At 35.5% G+C, this 21,308-nt stretch overlaps 5 protein-coding genes across 8 annotated transcripts in view; 2 read left to right on the top strand and 3 right to left on the bottom strand.

Moving 5' to 3' along the window:
- Positions 1-15,189, top strand: part of LOC114932164 (uncharacterized) — a 15,929-nt gene extending 740 nt beyond the window's left edge. The window contains exons 1-6 of one of the 3 annotated variants that reach the window (XM_029304334.2): positions 9,453-9,944; positions 11,409-12,083; positions 12,300-12,652; positions 12,832-13,624; positions 13,836-14,217; positions 14,406-15,189. In XM_029304334.2, coding sequence (XP_029160167.2) covers positions 11,524-12,083; positions 12,300-12,652; positions 12,832-13,624; positions 13,836-14,217; positions 14,406-14,537 — 2,220 coding nt within the window. In that variant the 5' untranslated portion in view covers positions 9,453-9,944; positions 11,409-11,523 and the 3' untranslated portion in view covers positions 14,538-15,189. Of the gene's footprint in view, positions 1-9,452; positions 10,674-11,408; positions 12,084-12,299; positions 12,653-12,831; positions 13,625-13,835; positions 14,218-14,405 lie in introns of those variants that run through there. The other 2 variants (XM_085485099.1, XM_085485100.1) reach the window with 2 other exon arrangements.
- Positions 5,708-7,875, bottom strand: LOC114932170 (uncharacterized). 2 transcript variants are annotated; one of them, XM_029304342.2, is made up of 6 exons: positions 7,749-7,875; positions 7,469-7,641; positions 6,636-7,091; positions 6,375-6,517; positions 6,173-6,299; positions 5,708-5,944 (listed from the first exon to the last, which is right to left on the bottom strand). In XM_029304342.2, exons 1-6 carry the CDS (start codon positions 7,784-7,786, stop codon positions 5,934-5,936), a joined length of 948 nt encoding a protein of 315 aa, XP_029160175.1. In that variant the 5' UTR covers positions 7,787-7,875; the 3' UTR covers positions 5,708-5,933. The 2 variants fall into 2 exon arrangements, with proteins under 2 accessions (XP_029160175.1, XP_029160174.1); XM_029304341.2 differs by having other exon boundaries at positions 7,469-7,840.
- Positions 15,120-16,766, bottom strand: LOC114932176 (coiled-coil domain-containing protein 124). The gene is made up of 4 exons (XM_085485101.1): positions 16,637-16,766; positions 16,049-16,213; positions 15,689-15,957; positions 15,120-15,486 (listed from the first exon to the last, which is right to left on the bottom strand). Exons 2-4 carry the CDS (start codon positions 16,205-16,207, stop codon positions 15,297-15,299), a joined length of 618 nt encoding a protein of 205 aa, XP_085341227.1. The 5' UTR covers positions 16,208-16,213; positions 16,637-16,766; the 3' UTR covers positions 15,120-15,296.
- Positions 16,321-18,912, top strand: LOC114932173 (UPF0235 protein C15orf40 homolog). The gene is made up of 4 exons (XM_029304345.2): positions 16,321-16,603; positions 17,281-17,374; positions 17,530-17,657; positions 17,744-18,912. The coding sequence occupies exons 1-4, from the start codon at positions 16,490-16,492 to the stop codon at positions 17,831-17,833; spliced, it is 426 nt and encodes a 141-aa protein (XP_029160178.1). The 5' UTR covers positions 16,321-16,489; the 3' UTR covers positions 17,834-18,912.
- On the bottom strand, positions 17,823-21,308 carry Vdup1 (arrestin family protein Vdup1). Its single transcript, XM_029304338.2, has 6 exons — positions 20,636-21,308; positions 20,372-20,496; positions 19,841-20,058; positions 19,006-19,152; positions 18,681-18,902; positions 17,823-18,562 (listed from the first exon to the last, which is right to left on the bottom strand). Exons 1-6 carry the CDS (start codon positions 20,746-20,748, stop codon positions 18,371-18,373), a joined length of 1,017 nt encoding a protein of 338 aa, XP_029160171.1. The 5' UTR covers positions 20,749-21,308; the 3' UTR covers positions 17,823-18,370.

Raw genomic sequence — 21,308 nt, 5'->3', positions numbered from 1 at the left:
TTGTTGATAATATTTCTGTTGTGTGCGTTTGTGTCTGTTCCTCTTAGGAAATCGGCACCCCAAACGGCGAATTTTTACAACATTGATATGACATTCCACATTTGTTCATATACATAGATAATCGTTTGTTTTCTCCACCTTCTAACAAAATTAATTAAATAAAAAATAAAAGAAATTTGCAAATATTGATTTTGTATTTCATTTTTATTTTAAATTTTTTTACATGATGAACAACAACGATGAAGTATCTGTGGACAAATGTGAACAATGAAATGCCATATCAATTTTGTAAAAGTTCGCACTTTGAGATGCCAACAGAGTAGTTATTTTCTCCTATACGTAATATATGCTAATAATAATATTGTTATTCTTTTCCTACTTTTTCATAATCTTCATTAACACAGTCTGTGTCGATGGAATCTTACTTTCAACTCTATACACATGCATATTCTTGATAACAAAAATAAAAATAATTAAGGAAGTAGAAAGGAAATAAAGATTCTGCTTCCAAAAATTTGTACAAAGCAACGAGGAGTGTTTTTAAAAATAAATATTAAAAAATATATCAAGCACAAACGCAATGAAAAAACGTTGAATATTATTTTTCAATAAAATTATTCGTTCAACTTGAGCGCAAAGAAGTCGGACAAGTGTGAGAAGAAGAGATGCAAGGAGAAACAGGTTCTAGATTCATTCACATCTCTCGCCGAGGCCTTGGGCCGAGCAAAAAGCGATTTCTACATAGACTCACCTTGTAATTCAATATGGCTACTAGCGAGAACAAATACGGGAGGGTGCTTGATATAATCTAGCGATAGACGAAAGATCGATTCTCTTACCGAGAAAAACCTGGGAATCGAACATTTCGTATACTATTATTCGGAGGCACTTATCTAAAACGTGATGCTGCGTGGGTAACCCATGAAACATCGGCGTGTAAGGAACACTTCGACGTGGCCTACGCCTTTCTCACTAATCTCACATGTGATCAAAGCGGGCGATAAATTAATATCAGAAGCACGGATGGACATAACACCGTGTATTTTAATAACACACGCGATATATGGAGCCCTGATTTATGGTACGCAGCCAAAAAAGCACCGATCTCTTACGACATAATATTATAAAATAGCCTGGCGATTTCATAAAAATGATAAAAATCAAGAGTCTTCGGTTTCATCACCGGAAAAGCGTATGCGTATAATCGGATCCTACGAGCGATACTCCCGAGTGCAATTAACAATAGTCCAGACTCTAGATCGTGCGGATCGTGGGCTACCTTCTTGAATAAATTCAAATCGATTGCGAACCCAAAAAAAAAAAATGTCCACGCCGACGTCGCGTCGACCCCGACTTATTTAGCAATCGGCGAACCATAGGCAGTGTAAAACCAGTATCTATAAAAGCAGCCGTTCCTTCTCGCCGTAATATCCAGACGCAATCATTACGTCCTGCTATTACGCGCGTTTGTTGTTCTCATCGACTCAATCACAAAGCTAATTAAATGTACCGTCACGCCGTGCAATTAAGGAAATAGTTAAAACGAACAACCTTCGCGAAACGATCGAGAGAAATCCGTAATAGCTCGATAATTAACTTAAATAAAAAAGTATTTTAGTGACCGCGTTGTATCTTATTAGTATAAATTTGTAACAAATGTATATACTATTTATATATAAAGTTAATATTCAAATACTATAAATTATATATAAAGTTTATATTCAAATACTATTCTATTCTTGTCTATTCTTTAACTGTTTACAGTTTAACGATCGTATATAATCTATTAATTATTATATTTTCAATTTTAATTTTTGAATTTAACTTGAAATTTCTTTTTTTAATTTAAAAAACATCAATGAATCAAATATATCTCAAATATATACAGTAAACGTATATAATCAGAATTTTCACACGTGGTATTTATACTCGTACACGAGAGAATTTTCTCTTAGAATTTACCCTGTACATAATAAAATTAATGAAACATATTTTATATTATTGTGGTAGATATTAATATTTTTATTGTGATAAATATTTTTAATCAAAGAAACTCTTATAAAATTCATCCAATATCACGTTGTCTCACATGATTATTCAGGGTAAATTCTAAGAGAAAATTCTCTCTGTGTAAACTTCGCTCGTTTGTTCACTTCGCTTGAAAGTGTTTCAAAATTAAGACTGAAGCAATATGTATACTACCATACAAATCGATTACCGGTCGTTTTATCAATGCTCGCCGCGAGTGCTCGACCAAACGATTACTTCGAGGAATAACTGTAACGGACTTTTGTTAACCCTTGACTGTGGGCCGTCCCCAACGAACTTCCATTCGCTCTCGACGATGCCCACGATGGTAGTCATTTTACGGATCAGTGACTTCTCGAATTGTTCAACCGATGACGATCTCGGACGGTCCCAATGTAAATAATCGATTAACCGTCTGATATTCACTAGAGAAGTTCCGCTTTATTCGAAACAGTTATACAAACGTGTTATCGAAACGTTTTTGCGCAGAGTCACGACAGATAGAAGTGGAGTTTTCATTTTTGCCCTTGTATTATTTTATGTCTCGATCTAAGGTTTCGGTCTAAGTGTCTCGAAGCAATATTAGACTCTTTTTAGACGCAGGAAGTCAACGCACACGTATGACGCGTGCTCGAGTTAATTGGCAGCTTTATTTGATGGCACGCATCACGTGCCTTCAAGGGGTGCCTTCGGGCACCCTCGCAGTCTTACAGGAAAATAGGTTCACGCACCGTGAAAAATTAATGTTCTTCACGGGGGAGAAAAGCAGGCACAGTAGCGTATTGTTGGCGCAATATCGTGCAACTCGTTTCCAACCCCTTTACGCAAAGTAAACACGGAGAATGGACGGAAAATTGTAAAAAAAATTAGATTGTATAGAGCGCGAAACTCTTGACGGCCTACAACGCATGACATTTGATACACCAACCGACGGATGTTAACAGTCTGGTATATACGCATGCGGATGTCTATGAGCCGATCTCTCGCTCTAATGATTCCACCCGGGTTCGGATACACCTAGCCGTGGGTGGTCCGTCATGCGCTTAAGAAGCCAGGTGTAGATTGAAGGAAGAAAGGAACCGAGTTTACCCTCCTTGGTGGGGCAATAACGTCCCCAACATTCTTCCTTTCTTAAATTAATTCATCATTTTTTTTATACGAAATTAATAATCTATTTTTGGGTACGAGAAAATTAGACATTTTTCGAAATTTAGTTTTCTTTAAACTGCAAAAATATTTTATATATTTAGAAATAAATGGATTAAAAAATAGAGATTATTAAATTCGATCGCATAGAGAAAATATTTTTACAGCTTCGGGAAAATTACAATAAATTTTAAAAGACATTTTTTAATTTTTTTACGCCCGAAAGGAAATATATTATTAATTTCGATCGTATAAAGAAATTATTTTGACAGCTTCGAAAAAATTAAATTTTAAGAAGTGTCTTCAATTTTCTTGTGCTTGAAAAAAAATATTTTTATAATCTATTTTCTGTCGGGCATAAAAAATACAAAATGTCTCGAAGCTTGTAATTTTCTCAGAGCTGTAAAAATATTTTCTTTATGCGGTCGAAATTAATAATCGCTATATTTTTCCAATTGCAAGAAGATTAGAAATGATTTCTCTACAATTTTCGAAGCTGCAAAAATATTTTCAAAGAATTTAAAAGAAAATCGAATTGATTGGCGAATACTGGCGGGCAAGAGTGGGCAGAAATGGCAGGAACAATCCTCTGCATTCGCAGTAAATTTGATTGTTTGGAGGCAGGGACGGCCCACGCTGTCCGGTCCGTGAGTTCGCCACGGGGAAACGTTGCATTCTTATCGTTCGAGAAACTAGCATAGAAACATCTATAGGTATATGCCGTCGCGTGTGTATGTGTGTATCGGCTAGTTGTCTCTTCTAACAATACAATAACGATGGAAGGCGTCGCTTGCGGGCAAGTCCGCCTAGTACAGTTTCTCTGGTACATACCTATCGACGCGTTGTGGCGGTAAAATATTGCGCTTACGAGGACCTCGTGCGAAGTGCCTTCTCGTAGGATATCACTTCCGGGATATCTTCGATATGACGTTTCTAAGGTCGATCCGTAAACGCGTTCTTCGACGTTACAATATTCTAAGTTGTACAAAACAATAAATGTGAGGTATTTTTAATCAATTTTGCATCAATAGCCTCTCTCTCTCTCTCTTTTGTATAAAATTTTCCGTTAGAGAACTAGCTTTATAAAAATAATAAAATCTTCTATTTATTTCTTTATAGCTTCTATGAACATTAAAACATCCGGTGCTTTTATGCAGAGAGATAAATACGAAGCAAAGAGATAAATAGAAGCAGTTATTAAAGCTAGTTCTTTAAGAAGTTATATGTAAAAAAATGAATTACATTTAATGCACGCTAAACAACGCTAATTGATTTAAACGATCAAACAGTGTTAATTGATACTTCTGTCTTTTCTCTCAAGTATATCAACTTAATTTTTATTCTCACTGTTATACGCGAAATACGGTAAGAATCGCACAAACGACGCACTTAACTCTCTTAGGAAAGGGATCCATCCACACCTCATAATTGAGAGAAAGATGGGAGTAGGAGAAACAAGTTGCTATTCCCACGCTGCGCCTGCTTAGGATGCTACAAACACTTTCGCTATCTAACTTTATCGGTGCATTGCGAAATGTAACAGGTTCATGATTGCATTTTTTGTTTCAAAAGCTTAAAGATTTACGCTGAAATCCTAACGTACAGACAAATATGCGAATGTAAAATGATCAAGTAACCTATCGTAAATATTACTTTGGCTCTTTATGGAAAGTATCATAAAAAAATAAACTTTATTTATTTTAATTATGGCTCATATTTAATTTAAATATGGCTAAATTAATTAATTGTATATTACTTGTTGATTATATATATTGTGTGCTTTGCTCAAAATAGTTTAATGAGAAAATCATGTAATTCTTTTATAAAGAGATAAGCGGAAACACTATTTCAATTTTTTTTCGTTCTCATATCATATTAATTTCAAGAAAAATTCTTTCGACATTTCTATTTTGTTTGGCGCAGATAAAAATTGATTCCGTTAATTTTACTTAGCTTTCTGAACGTAAACGTTGTAATGTCACAGTCTTTCGTCACAGTGCATCTGAATATCGCGCCTCTCCAGCACCTGTTTCCACCTTGACATCTGACAGAGTCTCTTCTCGCGCTCACTTGGGGATTCGAGAACACATCGCTTGTCCATGCGACGCGGTCGACGCCGACGACCAGACAGCTGTCAATGCGTTGTGCCGTAAACGGCATAATGCAAGATATAAGGCAATCCCGTTTGTGGTCTCAGTTCTCGACCATTCGTTCGCTCGCATACGTTACGTTCTATTTATAGTCATGCATCGATGGATTTGTTCGGATATTATTTTTGTTAACTCTGATTTTATATAATAATGATACTTTATAATAAAAAATCGATTCTTTAATTTAACACTAATGTATTTTCTTTAGAAATAGAAAATAATTCAATCTGTTTCCCTAACATTTTTTATTGCAATCCCGATGAAGCTTTCTCGCATTGCGCCAGGAGATCGGCAACCGTAGATACGTAGTCGCTTGTCGGTATTTACGCTTTTCTCTATTCTTTTGAAATGATGAATTTCCGCATAATTATTAAGACAAGGTCTTTGCAAAAGAAAAGTAACGTTGCCTTTATTTCATAAGCTAATGTTGAGAAACTGATCGTTACATTATTTCAGCAAGTAGGAGATTACTTGAAAAAATCTAGAGCTACGTTCTATGGTTAATTACAAGCAATTTTTTATCAAGATATTGACACACAATAAAAAAACTCGAACAATTATGATAATTTTTCAATCACATTGCAACTGCTTTCAAAGAATCCAGCATAATTATATCAAACCTAAGAAAATACAAGAAAATACAAAATAGTATTACTGCATTCATAATACTGTATAGATATATAATATAAATAAAAGAGATATAATAAATATAGTAAATATATAAAAGGATTTAGTAATAATAATAATAAAATAATTAAAAAATCAGAAGTATCTTAATTGTGCAAACAAAAATAGATATAGTGTTTAAAATTCAGATTAATCATAATGAGTTAATAACAGACTCTCACCCCCAACGCAATCCGGACTAGTACAAGGCAGTGTATTAATTTTATTCGGCGTGCCGGCGTAAGTTGTGTAACAACTTACATCGCATCTGTATCGTAAGATCGGATTGCCGCATCCGGAGCAGTCAGGCTGCGCATTTAAAATGATTACGATTTGTACTCTATGACATGCAGGATATTTCAAATTCGATAGGATACTGTCTACCTGTGCTTCCTTAGCGCCGCTTTGTTGGATGCAAAGCCACTGATTTTGCGCGCATCCGCCTGCAGCTCCGAATCCTACACCGTACGTGATTTGTGGTACCAACGAAATCTGAGGTATTATAGGAATCGATGGATAGCGAGATGCTGCAAATTGAAGACGAGCCTGAATCGACGATATGGAACTTATCGAAAATCATTCTATCACCTTAAATCGCATTTGCAAAAATTGGAATCTATATATTAAATAAAGAACTTGACTCACAACAGCTCAAACAGTCTCTTCCTGATGTACTCGTGATTGAAATACCACCATTACCTTCATTACCGCCACCTCCGGGTGTACCTGGTGTACCTGGTGTACCTGGTTTACCTGGTGTACCTGGTTTACCTGGTGTACCTGGTGTACCGGGTGTACCCGGTGTACCAGGCGTACCCGGTCTACCAAACGTATCGGGTCCTCCATGAGGTCCACCGTTTATGGTACCATTGCCAAAAGTATTAATGATATTATTGATGTCGATGTTTGTTGTTATATTGGTAGTTCTTAGCCCGTCATTGGCCGGACCGCAATTTCCCGATACGCATTCCGTCTCATATTCCGTAATGATCTGATGCCTGTGCTTGGTTTTCGTGCAATGACTGCACTTTTTCTCGCAATTGTCATGTTCCGAATGGTAGTCACATTTTTTTAGACACGTTTCCAAACAATGAGTGGGATCTGCGAAATGTTTTTATATTTTTTTCACTTATCGTTTTACAACCGCAATATATCTCGTATACGAGTGTCATTAATTTACATATAAATAATTGAAGAATAATTATGTCATGTAAGAATAAAGTCGCAATGCTTCTTTTATATATCATCCGCTGCACAACAGTCGCGTTAATTAATGATCAACCATATTGCGCAATTGCATCTGTGTTATACACGTTTTCAAGAGATCCAGTAATTTAAATTTAATACGATCGTCTATCCGCGTCTAAACGATCGTGTAACAGATGTAGTTGCGTAATACATTGAAACGAAGGCTTCCAAAGCAGATACGCGAATTCCTCGCACGTTTATCTTGATTGTTATAAAACGATTGAATCTACCATTTTCCGACAGCCCGTGGCCGCTATGATGATGCCTCTTCGGCCTCATTAAACACTTGAGATATTTCTTGTAGTCCGGATTCCGGCATTCGTCATGCACCTTCTGCTGATCCTCGCTGATGCCTTCCTGTTCGGTGACCCCGGCTTCGACGTTTCCGTGCGATTCGCGCACGCTTAGAGCAACGAGAAGATACACGATGAGTAAGTGCGTCACTTCCATAGTGTGTCGAGATTTCTCAACAAAGTAATCGGACGGGATGAGCGACGCAACCCTTTATACCTTAAGCCGTTTACCGGGACGACGGGGTTAATGACCATCGAAGAGAGTTTGCGCTGTCAAAGTCTTAGTTAGAGGCATGTTTGCGTCGCACGCACTCTCGTAAAGATACGTCGTCGCATGTATGGCTAATATATTAACGCGTAAATTGTTATCTATCTCCTGACAACATTGGTGTGCAACGTCAAATTTGCACTGCTTATCGGCCTCCGCCATGGAGCTTCTTCGAAACCCATATGCACTTGTATGCAGCGGGCTGTATGCAACGGCGTAACGAAGGCAGAAGATGCAAAATACCAACACTTTCTCATAATGATAATAATTAATAAGCCTCGCAACCCTTGTGCAGATATAATGTTCGATATGACAGATTTATCGGAGATATGCACGCAATCGAATAAATGTTTAGCGATGTAAACAAAATTATGTAACACGAGGATATTTTATTTCGACGTAATAATTTGAGGATATATTTTTTATCTTTTAACGCTTCTCTATTTTTAGCACCGTTCGTTAAAACGTCTTGAATTTACTATTTACAGCTTTCTTTTTTTTTTTTAATGTACTTCGAATGCTATCTCGTATACTCGTTTGTTCCGCAAACACATTTATTCAAAAACAGTATCATTATCGCATCCTGCGTATGCATACTATCATGCGAATTTTTTCTTATGCACGCTGGATGAAATTACATTGACTAGTTGGATATGAACAAGTCACGTTGTTCGCGATAAATTATTCATTCTACGAACAAAGCTAACAATAAATCTTGAAAATATAGTGATAGTCGGCATACTTGAAACTTCGAATTTAATATTTTAAATTCAGATAATCGATCTCCTCTTATTAGAAACCGAATAAAATATACTATGCGCAATAGGTCAGCGACACTCGCTCTTATCGTAATCTTCTGAGGTATAGATCAGGAAATATGTTATCATTTCCTTTATTTGCACCACTTATCGATAACACAATTACTCGCAAATAAATAATAAATACTTTTTCTAAAAATTATTTAATAATTTTTTTTTTATTATTTATAGTTGACAATTGCTTTATCGATTCGATCTTTTTCTGGATAGTATCCGTTTTTCGTCCTAGTATTTAGTACTGTTATTTACTGATACCTCCCTGTCTCCCCGAGACAGTCATCGCGAGTCGATTTTTAATAGGTCAAATAATTATAAAATCTTTCACGCTCGTGTCCACGTACGTTCGCGATTTATTAAGTCTCTTCCGGTGATGGAGATTTCCATTCAAGGGAGAGTACCGCTACCAGACCACTTATATAGAGTCGTTAACGAAAGGGATCGCATCAAAGGGTGGCATTAAAAAAATACAAATTATAGCTCATTCGATCTCTAGTATCCGAATCTTTAATTATCTTACAGATTTTTTTTCTTATTGTCAAATAATTATATTTTTATTAGACGGTGACGCGTGGATGTATAATGTTGTTTATAACTTTCACTCTTGCAAAGAGTTAAATATATGTTATTTTATACAACGAACACGTGTATATATTTTGCAGAGAAATTTCATTTATAATAATGTATGATGATTGCAAGCGAACCAGAAGCAGGTGGGTATATAAAGCCGATGCGGACTTTCTAAACGCCCTGTATACAAACGATTTCCTGATGGTAGGGGCATCGCCGATCTCGCTCTCACTCTTTTTCTTTCTCTCTTTCTCGTTAGGTCCATCGGTGTGTATGCCAGAGAGACATACAATGGCCGCCGTGAGCCAACGTGCCGCGCGCCTCAAGTATTAATCGTCCTCAATTTTCCCGTCTTAATTTGCCGGCCGAGAGACGCCCACGAAAAAAAAAAAACAGAAAAAATGCACGACGCCTCGTCACGGTGCTATCATTCGGCCCGAGTCCGTTCGACAGCGTGCTCCGATATACGACGCCCGCGTCGTCCTGACGTATCATCAACGTTGACGCTCCTCGACGAAAACACAGTGGCCGTCGACACGCGACCGATTGCACACGGGTGCATTACGTCGTTGGGACGCGAATGCTGAAACCTTCCACGACAATCGAGGCGAACGTTACTTATGCATTGATATTGTGCTACCGTGTTGATATTCGTAGTGCGCGTCCTCAAATTATAGAGGTGTTTCATTCGTTACCAGTGCATTCATGTCCCCTGGTGTTATTATGTATCCTACGTATATATGTCGTTCGCTTGAGGAAGGTAATTAGTATTTCTGCAGTATTCTTTAGTGCAGAGTGCGTGGGATCGAAAAATCGAGAGACTTTTTTATCCGTGAAAGAATTGTCGTGTGTATTTTTTCGAAAATAATTGATATCTCTTATAAATAAATTTGATTCGGTTAAATTCTTTTGAATAAAATTGTCACCTCAAAATCTAAGAAAATGGGAGTGCGTATTGAATATTAAAAATCTCGAAGATGTGACAGTGAAAAATTCTGCACACGCGAACGTTTTTTCGAAAATAATTGGTATCTCTTTAAAAAATTCAATTCGGTTAAATTCTTTTGAATAAAATTGCCACATCAAAATCTAAGAGAGGATGTGAGTGTGTATTGAATATTAAAAATCCTGAAGATGTGACAGTAAAAAATTCTGCACACGTGAACGGTTTTTCGTAAATAATTGGTATCCCTTAAAAAAATTTGATTCGATTAAATTCTTTTGAATAAATTGCCAAAATCTATGAAGATGAGAGTGTGTATTGAATATTAAAAATCCCGAAGAGTGACAGTAAAAAATTCTGCACTCATGAACATTCATTCATCTCCCTCCTACGTAAATAATTCGGCCAATCTAGCTGGATTAACACGATTTAAACTGATGATACTCTTGTTACGCTTTATTCACTGTTATGTCTATAAAGCTTTAAAGAAGTAACATCGTCGATGAACGCACTTTTTCTATAAAAAAAAAGTGAAATCATTGAATTGTACGTATACATTATACAATCTAATGTTATGCTTTTCCTGGTACGGTTAAATGAATAAAGATTATTCCGATAGATAAGTCTATTTACGTCGCTGTGAAACACACAGTTAATTATTCGGTTGAATTCCTGCTACATTTTTAACTATGCGTTCTATTAAAAATTCTATTGAAGAAAAAAATAGTCTTCCTTAAAAATGAGCTAAATTATTCCGTCAATTTTGGATGATTATCGTGTCTGGTAAAAAATATTCTTCCAAATTTATTCGACCGTGGAAACAACACTTTCGTTTTTCGAGGGGAAATCTAATTGCTCGACTGCGTAGAATGTATGAAAAGCGTTGTAAGTCGAGAAAGTCGATTTTTGCGCAATAAACATCCGTCAGTCTATAACATTGGCAATTCGAAGAAAATCGACCGCGAGTGGCGTTTAAAAACTAACAGTAACTTTATTAATAATTAATATATTTATTATTAATATTTATTGACTACTAAGACTTTCATATTAATTAACTCATAATTATCCAGATTGGTGGAGTGTTGAATATAAATATTTCTAGAATTGCACGAATTATTTAAATAAAAATAATTATGTGCCCTTGTAAATAAGCAATTACAAGAAAAACATAAATTTCTTTTTCAACTGTTATTAAAATAAATAAAAAATCGAGATTTACATATAAACACACATAAAATAGATATCACTAATATTACATACTAATATTCCCCCATTTTATAGATAATTAGAAAAAAGAAATATATGCCAGTGCTATGGCATATATTCCGTACTCGATGCTCGAGAATCGGCTATTCTGATGTATTTATAATTCGACTGCCCCGAAGAAGAGACGAAAATGGCAACGAAAGTAGAGGAGACTCCCTCGTCTCCAACCGGGGGGTTTCCCTGGTACGGCAAGATCTTCGAGTGTTGGAGAAATCGGAGTCGAGTTAGTCCCGGAAAAATCGAGTTGCCCGATTGCGATTTCTTTATCGTGGCACCGCGACGTACGCTGCGCGTTCTCAAGCCGACCCTGAAGAGCGGCTGGTATTACGAGAGCGCGGCGAACGACCGGCCGGAATCGATCAACGATAATTTCTTCGCCCGATGGACCAGGAGGCCGCATCCGTCCGGGAACTGCAGATGCTCCTTCCGTCAGTCCACCGGTGCATTGAGCACGAACGAGGAGCGAATCATATCCGCGGAACTTAATCGCATCCGTACGAGTCTCTGCGAGGGCGAGAAAAACGCGCGCGACCTCGAGGAATTGGAGCAAAAAGTCTCGGTGAATTTGCAAAAATTGCGGAACGCTGATCACATAAATGAGACGAACCAGACGACGGTGCCGTCGATACTAACAGATCGTCAATCGTTCGAACAAAATGCGAAGCAACAAATCGTTAAAGATTTAGAAAGGTAAGTTTATCGATCCAATAGGAAGCAATGTGTGAATAAGAATGAGGACATTCAGAGTAATATAATATAAATATATTGTCCTGTTTTGAATGCAGTATATTGAAAATTCCCTCATTGATCTATCTCTTTCATTTCTATTCATACATTCTCTCTTATATATTATTAAAATATTATTAAAAATTCATATGTTATAAAAACTAATATTAATTGTACTAGGTATATCAATACGCTTCTGGAAGAAGTGCTCGACGACACCGTTAAGCATGTAACTGGCGTAGAAAAAAATGGTGTTCAACATTCTTGGCAACAAACGAAAAATAATTTGAAATCACAGTCTGATAAATCCAAAGATGAAATTTCGATAAAGAGAGACCAGGATGATTCTATTATCGATATTAATTCCCGTCTTTCAATAGATAAGACAGAAGAACAATGGAGCGTAGAAAATGAATGTAAAAAACAAGAATTCGCCAGAGTTTCAATAGGCGAAGGTTATGTGAATCCTGCTTTCGTCGATTCGACAGATGAATTAGCTTCCTTAGACTTCAATCACTCTGCAAGAAAACGCGGTAAGCGACAGATTTGCGAAATAAAATTATTTATTATAATAATAAAATTATTATTATAGAGTAATACATAGAAAAAATAAAATTATTTATTATAATAGATATTGTATTTTTTATAGACTTGTCTCGTATGTACAAAAAATTTTGTTATTTATATATATATTATTTTTCACATGGATCAGCCGACCTGTATTTTGGAATATCGGGAAATACTGAGAGCATCGCGCCGGAACAATTAGACTGCGTGGACTCTGGAATAAACAGTGTGGAAACGATCGAATTTCAATTACTTGATCAAGAACCCAGCTTCGAGCAATCCCTATTACGAATCATCGATGAAAAATTGGGAAGAGGTCCTCTGACGAATAACTCGGAGGAAGATAGAGAAAGTCCTGAGAAAAATTTGCAAAAAACGATTTCCGAGATCGATTCTCTGGAGCCTGTACAAGCCAATCTTGAAATATTACCAACTGATCCTAACAAAGTGGAGCATCAGGAGGATGCTATCAACGCAGAAACTAATTTCGAGAAACTACGCTTGGAATTTCAAAGTAACGGCATGTCTGTAAACGATAGAACTCGATCGAAACTCGATTCGAAATTAACGGAGGCCGCTCCTATCGAGCTCAAGGATTACAGGAAAGAATGGACGGAGTTTGATAGTATTTCTTCGCGAGAAAATACTCGTCAAAGTCTTCACAATTCGATAACATTTCGAAGGAACAGAAAACCGACTATAGTTTTTTTACACGGCTTCGGTTCCTCGGCAGAAGTCTTTGAACATCAACTACAGTATTTCTCTTCTTTTGGTTATCCTTGCATCGCTCCCGATATGCTTGGACACGGTATGAGTTCAGCGCCCGGTCGATCTAGAGATTATCACTTTAGTAAATTACTCAAGGACTTGGACGCTGTTCTACATCATTACGCTTTCAAACCCGGAGAGAAATGCGTTTTAGTGGCACATAATTATGGGTAAGTGGTGCTGTTGTTTAAAAGAGATTATGCCACGTAAGCTGTTTAATTATTAAATTCGTGACACAATTCACAAAATAATTAATAAGTATATTTTTTTTACACCTGGTTTGATATTTATATCAGAACCTTTTCAATGTATTATTATTTAAAATTAAAGATGTTTAGTTATTAAATGAATGTCTGCGTATATCTTACGAATTTATTTCAGATGTAGCTTCGCTACGGCATTAGCTTGCAAATATGACAGCAATATTCATCAGCTCGTGCTAATATCGGGCGGTGGCCCGACTCCTCTGGCTCCGCCGAGCACGGAATGTGCGGGACATTGCTGTCTCAGGGCGATTCTCGCACCACTTTTAATGTGCGGTCTTCACCGAGATATTCTATATTCCGCGCGAGGTCGTCAGCATCCTTATTGCGGTCACGAATCGACGGAACAGTGGCCTTCCCACATGAAATACGTATTGGACGGTATGACCTGGCCGCAAGGAGACTACGCTTTTCACAGGAAGATATGTACACCGACGCTTCTGGTGCACGGATTAAGGGACAATCAAGTTTCGCTGGTGCAGGAGTGTCAAATGGAAAGAGTGAGTTACAATATTAATTATTATCCGCGCGATTAAAACATATATATATATATATATATATATATAGACAATAGAGATATTAAATTACACAATTTTTTATGTATCGATTATTTGTTTTGTTGTCAGAATAATATTAAATTTAAAGTAAGAAAGCTGAATGTTAAATTTAATTTTAAAAAATTTTTCAGACAATGGTTAAAGCTTTCCTCGAAGCTATTCCAATGGCAGGTCATAGCCCGATGACCGAATGCCCTCAGCAGTTGAATCATATGATACATTGTTTCATAGATTTGTGGAAAAACAAAAAATGGCAGCAATGATATTATATAATAATTTCAATCTAGAAATAATCACCTAAAAATCTGTATGATATTGAAATTGCATCGAGTGAGTCGATCGTTATCAAATAGTTAAATATGATATTAAACTTGTGTGTATATCTTAAGTGAAGGGAATTAAGCAATATTATGACCGAAAGTGAATATTAGCAATATTATGATTCGAAAAAGATTGAATTTGATCGAACGATAAGATAAATTGATACACAATTTGAGTGGCTTCGTAAATGTGCCAAAATTTATGTAAATAAATACGAAATGTCTCATTCGTCTCTCGATCACTTGAAATAACTTTTATATATCTGAAAATATTACTTTTTTAATAATCAACATGTATCACCAATACATTTGATTCAATTTTAAATTTGAACTTTTAAATGTACCTGAGAAAATTGTTCGCTATCATAAATAAAATATATATAAAATTTTATTTATATTAAATAATTTTTAAAACTTGTTTTATTGTTGTACCAGATAAAAAAAGTTATTCAAAGTGATTTAACAAATATTGTAAACAGAGGCTATGGAATAGCATAGAAAACCAAAGATCATTTATATATATCGTTATTTCATAGATAATATTTTTTAATATAAGTTATTTGTTTTTACAAATAAAATTGTATACAGCTGATTATATTGTTGCAGTAATTATTATTTAGAACCTAAATGTAACATTTAGATTAAATAATTAATCAGTCAGTGATGTGCGCAAATACCGAGCGCATTTGATATCATTATCAATTATTCAAATTTCTGATTAAGCGGATTCTCAGGAGATTTTGTCCATTCTTTTCTAAGTATCTGTTTTAACTGACTCAATCTCAAGGTAGGATTTTGTTCTTTAATAATCGGCATCATTTTTTCTTCGAAGCTTGTATATGCCGCTTTCATTCGTTTCTCCGGATGTCGATCAATTTCAGGATCCTTTGTACTGAAAATAAAATCATGAAAATTGAAGTAAAAGAAATTAAATAATATAGATAAACACTATTGTGTGTATAATATGCATATAGATTTTTCGATTAAAGCCTTCAATCTACAATTATCATTGCAAATATATACATATATACAGCAGAAAATTTTAATAGAGCATTTATAATACTTAATTATATTCTAATCTTGAAAATAATTACCTTAAAATAGATATAGCTTCATCTATACCGTGAGCTGTTTCACCTTCCAAAGTTATTCTATTTAAATTTTCTTCAATTGGTTTCTCCTCTTCTTTCTTCTTCATGGCCACTTGATTTCGTTTTTCAGTAATAGAAACAATTTCAGCTCTAGTAACTTTGGACGCTGGCTGTTTGCCACCGACTTTTATAGTTGACATTTCTTTTTCAAGCAGAGCTTTAGCTTCCGCTTTTTTTTCTAATTGCTGTTGACGTTTCTTTTCTAGTTCTTCCTATATATATAATAAAATATACATATATATTATATTTCTTATTTCTTCTGATCTAAAATAAATATCTCTTCATAATAACTCTAAGACGTACTTGCTTTTGTTTTTTCTTTAATAACTGTTTATCATTATCTTCCCAGGCCTTATCTTCAGCTTCCATTGCTTTTTTTATATTTTCGGCTTCTTTGGCTGCCGCTTTTCTAGCTCGGGCGGCAACCGCCTTACTATTCTCACCCACGAATTTCTTCGGCATATTGATCTGTGATATGCAAATTTTATTTGTGATTCTTATATGATATGTATTATTTCCGTGCATTTTTGAAAATAGCGGGCGGATGTAGAGATTACTATATTCGAGTTGGTAATAATCGCAGCACATGCGCGGAATCACTGTTGAAAGCTGTGAAGATTCAGGTTAAGAGACTCCGAAATAATTTACGTTTCGAAAACATAAAAACGACGTACAAAAACTCGTATACGTGCGTAGTGTATTTCGTTTCACAGATAAACGATAAATGTGACACGGTGACAATTCATGATTACGCGACTAAATAAACGTGCTTGTGGAAGTTATTTATTTGTTACGCGAGAAATGTCGAAACAGCGGTCTGCGAAAAATGAGAAGATGCGGAAGGAGACAACCACCGATGTGAGTGATTATTTATTTAAATACTGCGCTTACCGATTCCTTGTTTGCGAGGATATACGATCACCTATTGCGAAAATAATATGACATTTTCTATTAGACACTTTACCATCTCTGGCACTTCAGTATCGGTATAAAAGTGACTAGACTCACTTCTACCAACCTTATAGTTACAACTCACTATAGTTTGAGAATTTTACGGATGTAATTGGACAAAGTGCTATACTAGCACGTAAAACGTTTCTTAGCAACGCGATGATCAATAATTTCTTCATATATATATATATATATATATATATATATATATTAACGTTGTCGCTTTCTACTTTCGATCGAATAACGTTTATTTGATAACATATTATTGAGAACACAAATTCAAAAAATAAACATTTGAAATAAAAATTCTGATATCAAAATGTTTAGGCAACATTTTTTTACAGAAACAATTTTTGAGCTAGAAACATATAGACGTTTGATCTTTTATCAACTTGCTAAAATTTGAGGCTTTTATAGGACAAAATAATGCTATAGGGAATAATATGTAACTAGGGAATAATATAGACCAATCAATTCCTCGTTCTTCTAAAAATAATGTACTTAGATGTAACGAAAAGTCGATTTTGGTAAGCACATAATTACAAGATTTTGTCTTCATTTGTTAATACAGCATTGATTTACAGAATCAATCTACGGGACCTGTGGTTTTAAATAAAGATGGAAATGTAGTAATAAAAATTCAGGCTAAACCCGGAGCAAAATGTAACAATGTAACCGGTAATAAAAATTATTCAACAAATTTTGTGTTTGTTGTATTTTTTATTATAGAGAAGATTCATTTCTTTTTTCGGAAAAAATAAAAAAAAAGAAAAGATTTATTTCCTCTTTGATAAAATGATTGTTAAAAATAAGATGTGAATAAATATTTATAGATATTTCCGATGACGCAGTAGGCATTGCAATCTCAGCCCCACCAATGGAAGGTGAAGCAAATGCCGAACTTGTTAAATATTTAGCCTCGATTTTTGATCTAAGAAAATCTGATGTATCTTTGGACCGTGTAAGTATTTTAATTAAATAGTTTCAAGATGATTTTATTACAATTGCATGTCGAAATTATGAACTTTTATTCTCTTTTTTGTGTAGGGATCTCGAAGTCGACAAAAAATAGTTATAGTGTCGGGAATTACAACAGATCAAGTTCTGGCAAAATTGAAAAGAGAAATGGGCAATTAAAAAATTTCCTTTACTTCATAAAAAAGCTTTTTTAACAGTAAACGATTTTCTCTAATTAATATACATAATATGTATAGATTTTTCTTTAAATATACATTTTTTAATCTGTCTTATTATTAATTTTGTTATTTATTTTCTGCATATATATCTGTTTGGAATGTCAATAATTTTTTGCAATATTATACACAATTTATACATCTCTACTTCTCTCTATAAAGATAATTGGTAGAGTTAGCGTATTGTCAATATTCATAAAATTTAAATTACATTAAACTTACACTTTAACGACTATATTATATATTTGCACCAAATTCAATATTTCTAAAAAATCATCATCAATTCGTAAAAATTTTACACAAGCGTTGCTGTGACTAGCAATACACGAGAATCGGTGAAGATTTTTGTTAGAGTATTTATATAAGCATACGTGTCCGTACAATTGTAATCGCAGAAAATTAAGGTACCTTTAATACCAAGGTACCATTTGTTCATGTAATAACTCGATATATATAACTATGATAATTAATACATCGGCTTTCATTCTTGTATCTCGAAAGCTTTGTCGTCGAGCCAAGGTCGGAAAATGGGTAGTGTCGATGGATAATGGGCTCCACGTTTGGAAGGCGCCGTACCAGCTGGTGCACCTTCCGGCCTCAACGGATACGTAGCCAGTACGATTGGTATTTGCAATTTGATTTCTTTGTCCAAACTCTTGGGACTTATGACAAACTGCGAGAAACATTTATTATATCAAATCTGGCGGACTCGCGGAAGTGATTCCGTTTCTAACGATGAATTATTTTATTCATTACATCTAAAAATATATATATTTTTTTTCAACACTCACGTAAACGTGATAAAGAACATTGATCAAGTGACATCCCCGCAGATTTGTCGGCGGCAACGGAGGAACGTACATTTGTTCGTTCAGCCATTCTTCGCCTTCGCCCGGTCGAATTTTCCCCCTTGAAACGTTCGCCAGCTCTCTGGTCTCACTAGCGAGCACTTTACCCCGACACAAGTATTGTATCGTTTCGGTGAGCGACGCCTTGGTCGACTTCATCGTCACCTAATATAATTCGAGTTTTCAAAAAGACTTTTCGTGCTTCCTCTAGTATGTTGTATTAAAATTGTTAAAAATTGTATTCGTTAGTTACGCTAATTACGTATACCTTACTGCGATTGCTGACAGTCGCAGAAATACCGATTGTTTCCCCAGGTACATATCCACCCCGATCGAGACTAACTCTGCAGAATACAGGACCACCCGATACACAAGAGACACCCACACGCTGTTCGACCTCTTGTCTCGCAGGTTGCTGTTCGTTGCGAAAATATTTTATTTATATGTCGATTTTTTTTTCGAATAGATCAAACTTAGATAAATTTACTCGACAGAAACAATATCTCAAAAAGCAGAATGCATCTTTAAATTATTGAACACTATAAACGTTTGATAAACGATAGTATATATGCTATAGTATTTATGATTAAACAATGCCTACTACTGAACCTACGCAAAAAAATTCTTGCGCAATTTTCTAGAAATGCAAATGCTATCGGAAGATATGGGTGGTGATTTCATCATGATTTCTATGCGAGTATTATTACGTTGCATCAACACAAATCGTATGCAAACAGAACGCTTGGAATTTTAAATGTGTCTATGAATTAAGTGAATTATATCGAAAATATATTCTCTTTAAATTCATTGCCGCGCCTCAAGTTATTTGCAACGCTTTCCTCACGGGTTGATGACCAGTATTTGGAACTTGGTTATGGTAATGCAAATTCGGTATTCATTTAATCGCGTGCGTGAAACACTTTCCTTGGTCTTAATCGATTTCGTAAAGCTTGGATGTCCATAATCATTTTTCATCAAAGCTGCTTTCTATTTAATTAAGGAATGAAAATTTTTACCTAACAAGGAGATAATTAGAGATTGCGAGACCTATATTTAAATAAATTAAATCTGCAACTAATTCTTTCTTTATAATATTAGCTCACCGCTAATATCGGAGGCTCCAGATTTAAATCGATCGGATTCATAACGATGAAGACCTGTTGATTTTTATGTGTGAGTCCACCTGGCTCGCGAAGAGCCGCTTTACAATAATATTGCACCCATCCGTGCTTTCCAAGGAAAGTAGAAGGTAGACCCAATGGTAAACCCAATTTAAAGGGAAAGCTGTGTATTCCCGGTGATAGCAATGACGGCCCTTCGCCTGTGCGAAATCGCATTCACCATCAGAAAAACATAAAGATATATTAAATCTTCAATTATAGATTAATATATATTTTTAATTATATAATTGTATATATAAATTATCGTGAAGATATTTTCTGTTAAGCTATATATATATATATATATATTATGATATAATTCATTGCCGATTATTTAAAGACAGAAATATAAAAAAAATAAATAAATGTAAAAAAAAAAAATTTTACTTTAAAATGTAAAATTAGTAAGTTACATGATCATTGAACCATGTTCATTGAAATATGACATAAAATAATTTATTCGAAATAATTCACCTGGTTCGCCTAGCAGTCGCATACGAAAATCAATGTAATTCTCTTTATCGTAAACTCTCTCGGCACGTTGACTGCGTACCCGAACTACACCTTCTCCCACAACATGGAAATGTAATCCCGAAACACTACGGTAACGTATTCCACATATTATCATTATTCGTAATAAAAAAATTTCTTAACGCATATTTTTTCTCAAGACGCATAAAAATAATGTTTTCAGACATTAATTTAAATCTTTCTAATTTTTTTTTCAACATTACTTACTAAGCCTCATCGTCCAGCTCTATGAGAACACGGCCGGACAAGAAGTGTCCAGGAAAATACAGTAGATTCGTATTATCGAAAAGTATTAAGAACTTGCTGAGTTTTCTCGTCATCCTGGCGCCGAGAAGAACACTTTTTCAACTATATTTACAGAGACTGACGGTCAGTGCAGGCGTTTACGTCACCGCGGCTTCACGCTCACTGAATGCACATCAAGGTACGCGCAAGGAACAAGCTTTTTTCCATTCGCTATCTCATGATGCGAGGTGAGAATCACTGGTTTGCATCGCATCAGCACGTTCGTAGTATGTGGCATGCGTCTCTCCCTCTCTTTTCCTCTTTCTCTCTCTCTTTCTTCCTTGCTCTCTTTCACAATCTCCTTTCCTGCGTGCTAGCGAATTGTGGTACCAGTTATGCCACGATGCACCTCATCATCGCATTTTTCTTCATTTGAAGATAGCGGCACATTCCGCACGGCGTTACACGCGTTCTCCGCACTTTTCATCGATCAATAGACGATTGATGAGCACCAAATTCCCCCTGACTCGAACCACGAACCTCGCTATCGCCCACCGCGAACCTTATTCCTGTCACCTCTTCTCGCAACAGTCAGCTCCTTCTTGCCCATTCTTGGAGACGCGCTCACTTTCGATCCCTACCTCTCGACTAGTTG

Source organism: Nylanderia fulva, unplaced genomic scaffold (genome assembly GCF_048542155.1).
Source record: "Nylanderia fulva isolate GAGA-0341 unplaced genomic scaffold, ASM4854215v1 Scaffold34, whole genome shotgun sequence".
NCBI lineage: Eukaryota > Metazoa > Arthropoda > Insecta > Hymenoptera > Formicidae > Nylanderia > Nylanderia fulva.
The sequence above is the reverse complement of the archived record's forward strand: the minus strand, read 5'-3'. Positions and strand labels throughout refer to the sequence as shown.